We start from the raw sequence: 15,304 nt of genomic DNA, 5'->3' as shown, positions 1-15,304 counted from the left end.
GCGAGTCGCCGAGGCAGCCTGAGGAGTATCGCTCGTCAGACGCAGGAACCGGAAACGCGTGTCTGCTGACCGATCAACGCCTTTATACGGACAGGAGATGTCCGGTGCCCGTGATGGTCCCTCGGAATGAGCTCGGAATGAGTACCACCACTCGACGTTCGAGACGTTTTTCGCCGACAACGCTCGATAATTATTATTAGATGGCGAATCACTCGGGAGTGGGAGTGGGTCTGACGAGGCCAAGATGACAGTCGCGTGCTCAAATTCGTTTGGAAATTTATTTCGCGGCTACCTAACCTCATGGTCGAACGTTCTCGTCGCGAGTATGCGTTTCCCACAGCATCTAGCGAGTAAACAAGCCGCGCATTCGCTGGCAATAGCTTATGCTCACCGTGCAAATCCAGTTCCACCGTGACACACGCAAGTGCCACAAAGGATCCCTCACTGGGCCGACGCGGAGAGCACCCAAGTGACTGGGCCAAAGGGTCGAAGAAAGGGGAAGGATCTAAACCTGCAGAGTTTCTTTTTCTTCCAAGGAGAATCGACTACCGTTTCAGTCAACGCTCAGACACTCAATGGGTCGTTTCCAGTTTGCACACTTTCGTTCCCAAGCATCAGATCATTATAGCTCTCGGTGCAAGCTGTCGGTAAATCTGTTAAACGACGGACTGGTTTGTCCACCAGACGACCAATCTCGTCAATGCCATCGACAATCGAGTCGTTCGATTATTAATATCGTAAAGCGACACCTCCGTGGATCGATCGGGTTTAGGAAAAATCAACGCATGTTGCTTCTTTCCTCGTCTTTGTCGCGTGTTAAATTAAATTAACAAACATAATATATTAACTGGTTACACGGCAACAGCAGGGCAATCGTTGCGCGACTTTGCGCAGCCTCTCGACCAACCGGATTTTGTTCTCCTCGCGTTCGATTAATCCACGAGGCTCTCTTCAAACCTCGATTCCGCAAAGATTTCGATTCCCCCGCGCGACGAAACGGGATTACATAATCCCACGGATCGCAGTTCCAATCGGGCACGAAATAATTGGAGGTGGATCCCGACCGGGTCCAATTTTTGCGCGCGGAAGCGAGTAATCGTTCGCCTCGAGGATCCTAGGGTTGCGCAACGCTGTTTCTGGAAAGGTGATCTACTTTGCACAGCTGGCGATTAAGTGTCTCGAAAACGAATTCGACGCTAGATAGGTCCGATAAGAATCGATGACGTTCGACGTTAGAGGAAGCGGGTGAATCCAGAGGTCGGTAAACTCGATTGCGCGTAAAAAGTAATGGGACAGGAATCTGAAAATATTTATCGGCGAACAGATTAGTAATCGATATTGTACACATCGAGGTGTCAGGTCGATGGAGAATAATGAGATGAATGAGTGATATTGTTAACGGAAAACCACAACTAGTTCAGGCTATGTTGAAAGCAGTTTAATTAATGATGGCTCTATTTATTGTGTCAAGTCGGTTTCAAAGTCTATAGAAATAAAACCTGATATTAGTCATCGAGCAAGAAGTTAGCGAGGTGATAACGTAGTAACTATCGATATTTAGCATTTCCTCGGGTGATTACTTTGAAACAATAATCATTTGTTGCAATGAAAAATTTTCAACTCTTCTTCAGCCTACGATTAACTCGGAAACGAGTTTAATTCTATTGTTGCTTTCTTTATTTAAACTTTATTTTGTTTCTTTGCTGAAGTTGTTCAAAGTTCGCCTTATTTTTCTCATTGAAACAGATGGTCTTCGCGAGAAAGAAAGGAAAGATCAACAAGCAGCAATTAATCCACGGTCGACGTGGTCTGTGCTGGCGTCAATTAAACGAGCGAGGATTAGTGTGAATCATAATGAATAGTATTGTCTATGAATCGTTCGCGAGACACTCCCATTCACCGATCTTCGAAGTAAACGTTTAAACAAACGGAGCGTAAATTTCGCTTGGACTCCACGACTGCGTCCTAGAAACCAGTCTCTTTTGTCCATATTCTTCTGCCACCGGTTGCATCGGTTCGAGTAACGAATCCGAAGGGGGCTCCGTGTCTGTGCGCAACCAGATATGGTGGAAAATTGTATTCGAGCAATGAACAAACAAAACATAAATTCGATAAAATTATTAAAGAAATTCCAAGTTCCAATCGGGCCACGAATAAATCAACGATTGGGTGATTTACCTTGTCAGCAAACACGAGAAAGATTCTCTCCCTGTTCCGCATGCGGGGATGTGTAGTATTGCCAAAGAGAGCAAAAAAAAAAAAAAAACAAATAATAACGCCAGTTCTGTTGTTGTATTACTTTCATGTCGTTTATTAATTAAAATTCAGTAGTAATTTAGTTTTTGCCATTCTAACAAAACGTCACCACCATTCGCCAGATCTTTATTTTACGTTAATAATAATTAATGTTTAATTATAATAATATACAAGGGAGAAGGGAGGAGCTGTTTACAGTTTTTTTTTGCGTGTTTCGGTTTCTCCGATTCGTTTTTCGCGTTTCTGTGTGTGTATGTGTGTGTGTATTTTTTTCGCGTACACCCTATAAGTAACTTTACATGCCTTTTTTCGTGGTCGCTTCTTTTGTCTCACTTTCACACGCGGACGCATTCTCGGTTGTCTCACTCTCTCGCCAGAAGCACGCATTCGTCGTTGACGCAATAATTTTCGATAATCTAACCGCGACTAACGGAGAAAAATTAACAAAACAACGGTGGCTACGAGCCAGAGATGGGCAGAGATTATTCGAAGAGCAGACGACGAATAAAACCAACACCCACGGCAATTTATTCGCGACGTCTACCGGAACGGAGCAAGTTTTCATTCTACAAATAAAATCCTAATTATTATTCCAAGGGTAGCGAACAGGAAAGTACTATTTCGTTCGTTATTCGAAAGATTCGCGTGGGGGTTTTCATTGCTCATCTCTGGTTCGAACGGATCTCGTTGGCCCAACAAATCGCCCCCATCGTTCTTCGCTTTCCCATTCCTTTGCTAGTTTTCTCTTTAAATAACAAAAACCAGGGCCAAAAATAAGTGGCAACGGAATGGAACATACGCGTGGCGAACTGGTTCCTTATCGAAAAGCTCCTCGTCGAGAAAGCTCTGCGAGAGTCGCGATTGGAGTGACATCTAGACGGCAACCGACGGACGCCACGCGATTCACCGTTTCCCTGTCTCCTTTTCTCTCGTTCTCTCTCTTGTCGTATCGAAATAAATAAATAAAACCTGAAAACGCGTTTCTGGAGCTTGGTTCCAGGACACTTTCGGTGGAGACCTGTGGTCGAGGTCAATTGAGCAAGTAATCGCGAAATCTCTCCGCCGTCGCCTGAGGATTCGCTCGCGTGGAACATCAACCAACCTTTGCGCATTTCGCGCAAAGTACAAAACAAAAAAACTGTCTAATATTTTACGTGTTATAGTTGAGTGATGTTCCCTATACTACCAGGTCCTATTAGTAAGCAGGCAATGGCTAGAACTCGCATAAGAATCGAGCTTGAGTAAAAGTCATTGGATAGGAATACTACTCAGTTGACGAGACATTTCGATCGCTGACATAGTTGTCATATCAACACCTAACCGCCTAACATACTCGCCACATCTCTCACAGAATGATTTGATCTTCCCTGAGGTAAATCTAATAAATTAAAGATGACCAAGGTCCTAGACGAGCCCGAAGATTCGATGGGGCTCAAGAGCGTATCATTAGAGGCAGAGACCAATCACTGAGAGTCTTTGGAGGGTTAAGCTGCGAAGAGTACGATCGCCACGGTCTGTCCACCGTCGGGACCTGTCACTTTTACGGTTGCACTCCCCCCCTTATTAAACTCGTGCTCGGTAATAGAGCCGTCGGGAACGATAACGCGTCACCTGTTCCTAGTGTTTACTCCTGCACGGGTCCGCGCAGGGACGATCGTGGCTAGATTTGGGTGATTTCGTGGCCGCCGGACCTCTTGAACGAGGATCTTTATGGCTTTTTAAACGCAGCTCGTCGCTGTCCCAGCCGATTACCGGAGGGATATTGATGGCACTGCGGTGAATCGGTGGAAAAGCGACGGGAACCGATTTCGTGGGCCTGGGAAACGCCGAGGTGGCCGAACATTCCTGGAATTCTATCACTGTAACGGTGAACACGATTCGAATTTCATTTGTTCCCGCGACAAATTGAAATACACAGAGTAAACGGGGGCCCACAAACGTAACGATTTTTTCGATAGTTTGGACAACTATCGTCCACGTTTAAACGATAATTACGAAGTGTACATGATTGTCGTACAGACTGTTGCGATTCGATGGTCGCCTCTGTCTTTTCTCGTGTACACATCGATTTTCTCCTGTAATAATTCATAGACCGATAGCTACGAATTTTCATCCATCAATTTCGAACAAGTCGTTGCGTCCGTGTGTTTCGTAGGCGTACAAAGAATCTTTGAAAAACAGATCAGCATCTTTCCGAGCGACCATTCGAAATCCCCGCCGAACAACTCGCGCACGCCGCGTGCGTCGTGGATCGTCTCACGCGCATACGCGATTCGCATAATTCGCGCGTGCTTCGAAAAATTTATTCGAGAATTCTTTCTGCTCGGCGACGATCGGAATTCGATCTTTGCCTCGACAAATTCGCGCCTGAAATTGATAAGATTACTATCCAAATAAGACTTTTGAGGACGAATCAAATTGGAATGTTTTATCAGGATAGTAATTTTTGCCAATACTACTCAAAGCACTCTGCTTGGCTACCGCGAGGGAAAAAAAGAAGACACGAATCTTGGGGTCTCGTTTAGCGTAGGCACGCGGTACATGGTATCGGGTGTCATCACAAGCACGGAACACAACCGTCCAGAGAGGAAAGAAACTCGGAGAAAAAGCGAAGGGGTGGAGGAAACAAACTGCGCGGCCACCTACGCGCGAAAAGGCGTGAAAAAAGGAGCCTCGAGGTCGCGATCGCCTATTCATGGCGCAGTATTCGTGAGAAAAGAGCACCTTCTTCCTCGACTTCGATGGGAATTTTAAGGGCAATCGTAAATTAACACCTGCTGGCTTCTTTGCGAACAAAGTGGATACAAATTAAAATAATAGCGTTCCCTTTCTTGCCCATTAACGTCGAATAGAATAATCGAATCGATTGCTTCGGATGTGTCGCCTCTCAGTTCTTGGGAAACATACGAGATTGGATTGTTTTCGTCGACCGTATCTACTCGGCATAGCGAAACCTATCGAACATTAATTAAAACAGAATAAAACAAGGAAAAGACTCTTAGATTCTGTTCGGAGTATTCGGTTTGCTTCGAATGCTACAAAAATTAACGGAACTTTTAATGAAAATAGAAATCTTTCAAACTTACAACTGGGAAAATAAGAAGACGACGACTTTAGACTTTTATCAACATCGTTCACTGACGATCTCGCGCAGCCGTCGCGTACGCTCGAAGAAAATTACGAGAAACGAGCGTTTCCGTCGCGGAAAAAGTCTGATGCTGATGCGCGACGTCCAGTGACCAATCCCAGAGCGAGAGTATCAGTTCCAACATCGAAGAAACAATTAACAATCCACAAACTTAAACAAATCTAACGTATTTATTTCTAGTATTTCCCAGCTTCGATTTTTATATATACATACAAATTTGTACATAACCGTGAGTACTGTCCAAAATATCTGATCTCAGTCTTTCCTTTAACATTCCAAATCGATACAAAAAATTCGCTGACTGCTCCCCAACGTAATTTCACCGACTACCACTCAAGCAAAAGCTAATGATCGGAGATTAAAGGTAATTTAGCATGGGGACGGTTTACCGCGAGACATCTAGTAGGGAATTTTCTTTCGACGGCAGGAGAAGCTTTCGTTGTATCGAGAGACGATAAGAACGACTTGATCGAACGAGAGAGAAGAGAAGAGAAACGGAGCGTAAAGAGCAATTGCAACGAGGAACAAAGAGAGCAAAGAAGGAGGCTCCGGCGACGACCGTAACGCAAAGTTCTCGCTCTACGATTAGCCTCCGGGGCGAACGGAATGACAATAATAACATTAATAATAGTAATAATTAATAGTAATCGGTAATAATAAAGAATAATAATAAATGACAATAAAGAGATGACGAAAAAAGAAGAAAGAAAATATAATAGCGATAATAATTAAAAAAAAAAAAAAGAAAACTATCGTAACGCATGACAAAATAATAATATTGACAGACCTGTCTCATCGTTTACAATAGTTCCTTTTTCTTTTTCATTTTACCATCCGCGAGAAACGGGTGTCTTGACAATAAAAACGTCGCAAATAATATATAATATAGCTACAACCTCTCGACGTCGCCATAGATTTCTTTCTCTCTCATATACATAGACTTTGTTTTATTTTATACATATATAATATTTATATTCATTCCGTGTGTGTGTATATATATATTTATTTATTTATATATATATATTTATTTATATTTATATACTTACTCTTTATACAGAAGGGGTTTTTCTTTGCGAGGGGGCTCTGCTGTCGCTAGGATTCGGCACACGGTTTTCCGAGGAAACACGCGCGTCATTAATTTTCTCCCGTTTTCCGGGCGCGTGTCCTGTTTCCCTCTTCGCGAATATCAGCTTCGTCTCGTTCGTCTTTTCGTCTTTGCTCTGTTTCTTTTTTTTTTTTTTTTGTAAACATATTTAGCTTCGTCGCGCCCTGGCGTCGAACTCTCCCTTCCGACTTTATCACCCGTTTATTTTCCGTTCCCTGGGCGACGACAACGAAGAAAACGAGACGTTCGACGATGCACGCTCCTCATCACTTAACTTACTAGCTTTTACGTGGTACATTATTTACAGTCCATATTTACTTATGTTACATCATCCGTGCGGGTTTGCCTCTCGTACAAATCCCGCGCGAACACAACCGCCATCATTCGCCACCGGTCGCGGCGTTCGTCCGTCGGTGTCCGTCGGTATTTCCTGTCGTTCGTCGATGCACACAAAACGTCCCCCTCGAGATAGAAACGAGAACATCGCGCACTTATTTTTTATCGCTAGCCACGTGCGAGGAAGGAGGGGCAGTTGAAGCGTCGTCGAGGACGTCGAACGACGTCAAACTCGCAGCGTCTATCCTTTATCGCGAACGAACGAACGAACGAACGAACGAACGAACGAACGAACGGACTGACGGAACCGAGGAGATCGTTACACGCGTTTACGGCACTTTCGAGACACCAGGGGACGTGGACGCGGACGCGAGAACGGACAACATCCAAACACAGCCGGAACGATCGACGGACATCCGATCTTATCGCTGCCGACGATGACGGACAAGCGTCCACGACGAACTCCCTGGCGCGTTGCTGACGACGACCACGAGGGCGAATGGGCTGGATAGCAGGCCTCCCTAATGGGCCCGGCCTCGTAAACCCCGTTGAACCTCATCGAGATGAATGTGTGCGATATCTCCTGGCGCGCGTATCACGAACGTATCGTTCGGTGGTGCCTACGTCGCGCCATAGTGGTAGGCTCCTCCGTCGAGCTGCCGACAAGAAGTGGACAGAACGCGAGGCGCGTCGGGACAGCTCGTTGGTCACGGCTACGAAGTAGTCGAGTAGCTGCCTGTGCGCGCCTGCAGGTAATGATGATAGAACGGAGGGAGCGTGTCCGGCGGCGACGATACCGCCGGGTTATTCACCAAGTTTTGAGAGGTTATCGAGAGGCCCAACGGGGGAGGCCCGGGCGAACGCTAGTGAGCCGCCAACGAGTGGCCCGTAAGACCCTGAGGACTGAGCATCGGTGGACTATGGCTGTGCCCCATAGGCGAGCCGTGAAGGTGATCCTGCGTGTGGTATCCCTGATGCAGACCGGCTTGTCCCTGGTGTCCGGGCGGCATACCCTCCATCATACCCTCAGCGAGCGTGTTCGGCGGCGTCATCCTCTTCTCTTTTTGCCGTCGGTTGCAGAACCAAACTCTGACCACCTCCTTTTCCAACTGCAGGCTGCCCGCCAGCGTGTTGATCTCTTGCGCGGAGGGTTTCGGTTGTTTGTGAAAGTGTTGCTCGAGGGCACCTTTGACGGACACCTCGATCGACGTGCGCTTCTTTCGTTTCCTGCCCTGGGCGGCGATCTTGTCGATGCTCGTCGGCGAGCCGGTCGTCGAGTCCGCCTCCTCGAGCCACTTCTGCAGCAGCGGCTTCAGCTTGCACATGTTCTTGAAGCTCAGCTGGAGCGCCTCGAACCTGCATATCGTCGTTTGCGAGAAGACGTTGCCGTAGAGAGTACCGAGCGCGAGACCGACGTCCGCCTGGGTGAATCCAAGCTTGATGCGCCGTTGCTTGAACTGTTTCGCGAACGCCTCGAGATCATCCGAGGTCGGAGTGTCCTCTTCGCCGGCGCTGTGATCCCTGTCGTGCGCGTGGCCAGGATGCAACGGATGTCCGCCGGGCGAACCTGGGTCCCTCAGGTTCGGATGAAGTCCCGTCTGGTGGTTGTGCAGCTGAGGATGATGCTGATGCGGATGGGGGTGCAGCATACCGTTCATCGCGGCGTGGTATTGTTGCAGGGTGGAGGGCGAGGCCGCGCCACCGCTGGGGTTGTAATGCGCCGACGGGACGACGGGCGCGTGCCAAGGATGAGGCGATCCCATCCCCGGCGATTGATGAGGACCACCGCGATGATGCATCGATTGTTCATTAGCAGCAGCAGCGGCCGCGGCTGCGGTCGCCGCCGCGGTCAGAGGTTTTACATCCAACCCGGCATTCGTCTGATGCGGATGATGATGGGGATGATGGCTGGTGTGGTGCATCCCCATCGAGGACGCCCAATGATCGCTGCTAGGTTGAAGGCTCACCCAGGGATTCGCCGACGAAAGGCTCGCCGTCGGATGCGAGAGTCCATTAGGCGACGGGGACGACGACACCTGGTGATGATGGTGATGATGGTGATGATGCTGCGGCGCCGGCATGTACTTCATCTCCCCGGCATCGGCGGCGCTGCGAGGCGAGCCCGAGGAGTAGCCACCCACGGCGATGTTCATCCCGATCCCGGATCCCGAACCAACATCCAGCTCGGAAGACACTGCGCTACCAATCGGCATGTACGTGGTAGCTGCCATCTACCTCCCCTCGTTCAGAGGTTTCGACAACCCTGCTCACTGTTTGCCTAGCTCTCTACTGCCCAGCGTTCGGGCTGCCCCGACAGGGCACCCTCTCGGTTTACCTTCTTCTCTCCTCGTCGACGGTCGTTCTCCGCCGCTCGTATGCCGTTTGTTTTTTTCGTTTCCGTGGATTCCTGGTGTAGATTCCAGAGTAGCGCGAACAAAGTTCACGGATCGTTCTCGTTTAACGCTTCGAACGATTACGCAGACTGTACACTTTCCTCTCTGTTCTCCCGAACGAAGAACCTGTTCCCTTGGTCAGCGATCACCGATCACACGCAGCGCACAGTCCATCGTTCGCGACGACGCACCAAATCCCGAGCAAGCGGCATCCTCGCGCGTGCAAACAACTCGTAGTCCATAGTTTTGTCAGATCGACGATGGTAATCCGCGACGTTACGAAGAACACACAACGTTGTATCTCCCTCGTGGAACCTTGTCCCGTCCACCCGGGGAGAACGTCTCCTCCAGGAGACGCTTACGCGTCTTCGTTGTAATCTCGGAACAATATCACTCGCGAAGTCCTTTACCGTGGATCACTCATCGCAGAGACGCGCGTTATCACTCGACGAATCGTGGAGTTGGTTGCTGGCGAGAGACAGGCTCGTGTCGTAGACGGTGCACGGCGCGACACTCGCGATCGGGACGTCTAGGGACGACGCTGCTGGCGCGGGCACAGGACGGTACTCCGGGAACGCGAAACGGATCCACGACGACGAGTGCGGACGATCACCAGCACGGTAGGCAAGTAAAAGGTGCACAGCGGTGACTCCGTACGGTGCGCGTGTGTGCGTTTTCCTCGTCCACGGTTGTCTCTCCGAGTCGCGAGTGTGTGGTTCGCGACGAATAAGAGGGAGAGAGAACACGATCGTGTGTTGCGCGCGAGAGGAGAGACGACGGGTCGCAAAAGATCTCGCTCGGGCTCTCTCATGCGTTATGCATGTCGTAGCTGAGAGCGACTGACTGCCTCGCCTCGCAGCTCGCTCGAGGTTCCCGAGCTCCCGGACCGCCGCTCGGTGGAAACGACTCATGCGCGCCACCGTCCTGCACATCCCTACCAACGGCCAATGCACCAGCTCCGATTGGCCCCAAGAGCAAGGTGGCCGTCGACGAACGTCACCGTCGGGCGGGGCGAGCAGGGACCGCGCCTCTTAGGCGGCCTACGCACCCCAGGCGCCACCGATCTCACCCCTGTCCTCTCATTCCGTGCCCCTACAGCGCCACCACTGCCTCAGCTCCGACTCGCGACTCGACTCGACTCGATCAGCGCCGAGCGCAACGGAGCCTCTGCTCGACTGCGTCCGCTAACGTTGACGCCGTCGACGCGCCTGCACACCGAACCTGCTCCGAGATCCGTGAGGACAGAACAGAAACCGTCAGCCGCGCGACTCGATCGCTTCGCTGTTGCACGCGTTCCCTCAAAATTCAACGCGTCTACGCGTCGCAACCCTTGCCCATCCACATCTGCTCTTTGGACGTCGTCGATTTGGCTCACTCGCGACTCGCGGCTCTCTAGGAAGTCCGGTCACGAAGGTCGCGAGACTGACGCAACAGGTCCCAATTTCGAGGCTGACTCCGCCGAACGAGAATAGAGGATTCGCGCGAAATACGAATATTTGCTCTCAGATACGCGGTTAGGGACACGCGACAAATTGAAATCTTGAGTATTTCAGTCGTGGATCGATGTACCGAACGTATCTCGTCACGTACAAGTATAGAGTATATTCTTGAAACGTTTCTGGTCAAACTTTGATATGACTGGGGACTGGGAGCGTGGACGAGCAATATACCTGTAGATTTCAAACGAGTTCGAGATTATTACGCGTACATATTATGCGTTCCTAGTCAACCATTTCTTAAGTCTTGTCGAAGCTCGAGCGAGAGTATTCGTACAAAAATTGCGCTAACTCGGGTATCGATACTTTTGGTTTAGTTTGCACGCGAGCAACGTGTTCGCACGTTCGTCTGTACGATCGATTCAGGCGACGGCTAGCGATTTAGAGCGCAACGTGGATCGAGCGAGTAAACCTCGGAGCCAGTTATCGAAGCTAACGATTAATTGGAAGAGAAAAGTGGGCCAGAAGGGACCCACCTTCCCATCGGAGGTGGTATCGATAGGAACCAGCTGGATAAAAAAGAATCTGATTTCGCGAGCTAACGGCGAGCAAGAAGGAAGGGATATAGCGCGAACGAGCGAGGTTTAGTACATTTAAATGAGAGCCACAGGTAGCAGCATTATGCAGTACGTGCCAGCCACCCCTCAGGAGGGGTGAGTTAGATCATCGTGTGCCGTGGATCCCCCTGTGTCGTACCGTTTCAACTACCCACTACTGGCTTTGCGCCTTCGCACCTGTGGGCACCTCGTTGCTGTGAAGGGGGTGGGGACCAACGAGAATCATCTTTCTTTTTCTCTATGGTGTTTGTTGTTTCGGTGTAACATTCAATATATTCTAGAAATTAAAAAAGAAAGAAGCAGGCTGTCTATAAAGTTGAGAAAGTTCGTTTCTCGATTAGCCAAGGCACCGCGTGATATATACGCTAACAACTGACGATGTTGATACCGTGAAAACGCATTTTATGGGCGAAAAGATGGATTCCTCTCGCATCGCGAACATCACTCGAGGGCATTCTTTATAGCTCCTCGCGGCAATTACTCTCGCTGCTGCGTCCGCTCGAGAGTCCTCTGGAGAACGATTCTCGCTGGTAAAACACTCAAGTGGACTCGCGGCACAGGAACGCATACTGGTATGCATCTCGACTCGTCGATTGCATCGACTGCTAAAGACTGGAAGGGTTCGAGTTGAGCAAAGTAACGACACTATTTCGCTAAAAATATCTGGCAGCGATTTAAACGGACTTATCGCTCCGAAAAAGACCATCAAAAGTCAACCGAACCTAGACCTAGCTCTTAATAGCCGAGAGCTTGAATCTTTGAACACGTCTGTATGCTCCTTCGCTGCCGTTTCGTCTCCTGTCGCAACTTCCTTCCGTTTCGTTGGATCGAGTGTGACGCAAGACGACGCGACGGAATCGCAACGAACCTCTCCTGCGACGACCCAGAAACGTCGCGACAACTGTTGCACTCCCGTGGACGATCATTCGGAACGGCCCAAGATATTAATTTTGGTGCGACGCCGAGCCTCGAAGCTTTCAACGTTCTTCGTACTCGCAGGTTCACGGGTACGATCCTAGGTAGCTTAAGAGGGTCCTGAAGGGCTGTTTTACCGCGATGCGCGCACGCACGTCCTGGGGGCTAGCTAATATCGACTGACATCGTGGAAGATACGGCAAGCACACCGGAGATGCCACTCGCGGCCCGCTAACGATAAGTATAGCCGAGCTCTTACCGAACCTAGGAATTTCGTGCGCACCACCGATGCCAATTATGCTCGACTCTGTCATTTACGGGGTCCGTTATTACACGCCGCGCGAGCGGCCTGTTTCGCCGGAATTACGAGCATTTTAATGTCGGACCCGCCATTATCGCTTCTTTGCCAACTTTATTACACGCGCAGACGTTCCCTGGGACGTTGTCTCCCTCGTAACCGAGCGGAAACTTGGGGAAAACTCTTCGCGACAAATCGGAACGATTGCGACGAAAGAATGCAATTGATATAGAATACACTTTCTGTTACATTTAAATTGTTCTAAATTTAATTGTTATTAACGTTATTATTATAAAGAAATGTTAACAATATCGTTATCTCGTCGATATAAGATTCTCGTTCCAGCGGTAATATTTCCTCTCAAGAGTCTCTAGCCTCCGTCCTCTTCTTCGTCTCGATCGATCTCCGTCTTCGTAATGCACCCTTAATTCGATTTTGCGCAGCCCTATTGTGTCAAATTGGATCGAACGCTGCCGTGAAATATTTGCTTAGGACCCGACAGGTAGCAAGGGGTGACGGTCGGGGGAAACTAGGGAAGCGACCAGCGAACGGGCCCCTCTGCGTGAAAACACTTTGCTACCTGAACGTTCGCTTGCATAATTTAGCCGGTCTTTCCTGACCCAGCGAGTCCCCTGCACCTTGTCCGGGATCTTCGTGGGGTGCGAAAACATTTGTGAAAAACACCAGGGGCACGTTCGAAACGGTCTTCAGGGACATCGACGTCCGATGACGTCGCAACGAGTCCTTTTCAACCCTTTGCGGTAGGATAATCGTCTCGCTTTAATTTATTAAAATTTTCACCCTCTCCTACATTAGGATATCTCCGTGCTCACTTGGCCCAGGAACCAAGTTGCGAACCACTGCGTTAACGCATCCACGGTCATCCCTGGAAGAATAAAAGAAAGCTAACCGAACCATCAGCCGGGGGAAGTTTGGGAATTTAGAACGTGTCGTAGGTCGCGGCACAGCCGTAAAAAAAGGAACGATCGTCGCGACCCGACCCCCGTGCGTGGATGAAGGACGCTAACCGGCGTAATTTCGCCGCCTTTATGCTTCGAATGAATATTTTAATATTTTAATACGAAATACGCTACGGAGGGATTTTACTGGGGCTATAGCGTTTCCTCGTGGCCGCGAGATGATTCCCCGTCGACCGCGGTTCTAGTTGCAACTGGGACGGTGAAGGAGGAGGGGGGGGGGGGGGGGGGAGAAAGAAACGAACATAGGGTGGAAAGAAGGACGAGATAAGACGCGACAAGGAGCGAGAAAAAGAGGAAAACGAGTGGCATTGGAAACGGCGGAAAAGGGAGAGAAACCTGGATGGATCCGTGGAAGGAGAAAGAGGAACATGGAGTGGGGATGAGATGCCAATGGTGGGGGTGTTAGGCGATCGTAGGAGGAGCGTTGGAAAGAGAAGCGACTATTTGGAGAAAGACGGTGGAGTTGCGTGGAAACTGTTCGCCAGGTGGCAGCAGCGCACGGTGTCCTCGCACCCTAAGAAGGGTAGAAAAATTACGCTAACAGCCCCTTGGTTGGGAATTCCCCGAACGATCCACCGGGGAGTTACCGTGCTGCCATCCCGTGGGAACAGGAGGAACTGAGGTTGCAGAGGAGAACAGCTGGTAAACGAAATGATCGACCGTCGAGCATGGGAAAACCTCGTTTGACTTGGGAAACTGAGCGAATCCGTTCTAAAGTTTTGCACTTGTTTAGTAATTTATTACGTGCAAATAAAAAAAAAATAATATTAAAATTGTCGAAGTATGTAAACAATTCTAACTTAGGAACATATAGGTCGTATAGCTCGTAGGTTTATACGACCTTTCCTCGTTACCTTTGCGTCCCTAATCTATCATCGAAGACCCGTCGATCGCGAAACTATTCGAACGTTGAGAAAATATCGAGAAGATGAGAAATCGATGGCGGCATTCGAACAAACGCGAAAGAAAAAGTTCGTCGTGGGTTCATCGTTTAGCGTTCCGTCTGCGAGAGACGGGAAGGGAAATCGATAGCTCGCGCGTGGAACGATGCGAGGAGCGCGAAGAAATATGTCAACAATGAAGGAGGGGGGAAAAGACAATGGTTTTATTTACTGCCAGGGACTCGTGACCCGAATTTTTCATGAGCCACAACAGCGAAACTACGCTAGTCTGTCCTCAGATAACCGCAACGTCGTGGATCCGGTGTCTCGTTAGGTCGGAGAACAACAAAACCACGGATTTTCGTTGCGAATGTCTCGCGACCTTTTGCGCTCATCTCCTGGAAATCGTGTAAATACCTCTTAAGTAAATAGAACTCTGTGGACATAGGCGACAGAACGGAAACGCTGCAGTAGTTGGCCCTCTCGGGTCCCAAATAGTTCGTTAAAACGTCATAAGCGTCGGCAGGAATGGATTAAGCTTGTTCAGGATTCGATTATAGCTGACGGGGGATCGAATCGTCCCGCGCTAACTTCGCCAACCGCGATCCTTGGCGGGGACGACGCGAAACTCGCAAAGGGACACGCGGCGTACGCGAATTTGCGTTTGAAATCGAGCATGGGGACTGTTCCAGAAGCTCGCAGGGACAGCTCCCGTACCAGCAAACTATTTTGAACCCGTGCTCCAAGGACCCAGCGAGAAACTTCTCCGACGTGACCACGTAACGCGATTAACGACGCTGCGAGATTACGCGACGGTACGAAACACCCGTTGCTCGATCGATTATCAACTTGAAACCATTCGAATTACTTTTTTAGCTAAATAAATGTTTTATTTCTGTAGCTAAACAACTGGGCCAGGTTTCACCAGCAACAAAGGAC

The 15,304-nt window shown here is 49.4% G+C and overlaps 2 protein-coding genes across 2 annotated transcripts in view; both read right to left on the bottom strand.

Moving 5' to 3' along the window:
- The window catches only part of LOC128895363 (uncharacterized), a 44,744-nt gene extending 38,158 nt beyond the window's left edge, over positions 1-6,586 (bottom strand). The window contains exon 1 of the mRNA XM_054157900.1: positions 6,451-6,586. Within this exon, the coding sequence (XP_054013875.1) occupies positions 6,451-6,539 (89 nt within the window). The 5' untranslated portion in view covers positions 6,540-6,586. The remainder of the gene's footprint in view (positions 1-6,450) is intronic.
- A 41-nt stretch (positions 6,587-6,627) lies between these two features.
- LOC128895349 (POU domain protein CF1A) lies at positions 6,628-10,237 on the bottom strand. Its single transcript, XM_054157876.1, has one exon. The coding sequence runs from the start codon at positions 9,074-9,076 to the stop codon at positions 7,709-7,711; it is 1,368 nt and encodes a 455-aa protein (XP_054013851.1). The 5' UTR covers positions 9,077-10,237; the 3' UTR covers positions 6,628-7,708.
- Positions 10,238-15,304: the final 5,067 nt, after the last annotated feature.

This window comes from Hylaeus anthracinus, unplaced genomic scaffold, assembly GCF_026225885.1.
Source record: "Hylaeus anthracinus isolate JK02 unplaced genomic scaffold, UHH_iyHylAnth1.0_haploid 5, whole genome shotgun sequence".
Classification (NCBI taxonomy): domain Eukaryota; kingdom Metazoa; phylum Arthropoda; class Insecta; order Hymenoptera; family Colletidae; genus Hylaeus; species Hylaeus anthracinus.
The sequence above is the reverse complement of the archived record's forward strand: the minus strand, read 5'-3'. Positions and strand labels throughout refer to the sequence as shown.

Excerpts from the sequence above, each read along its gene's own strand:
- LOC128895349 (XM_054157876.1), bottom strand. The coding sequence starts at position 9,076 with ATGGCAGCTACCACGTACATGCCGATTGGTAGCGCAGTGTCTTCCGAG.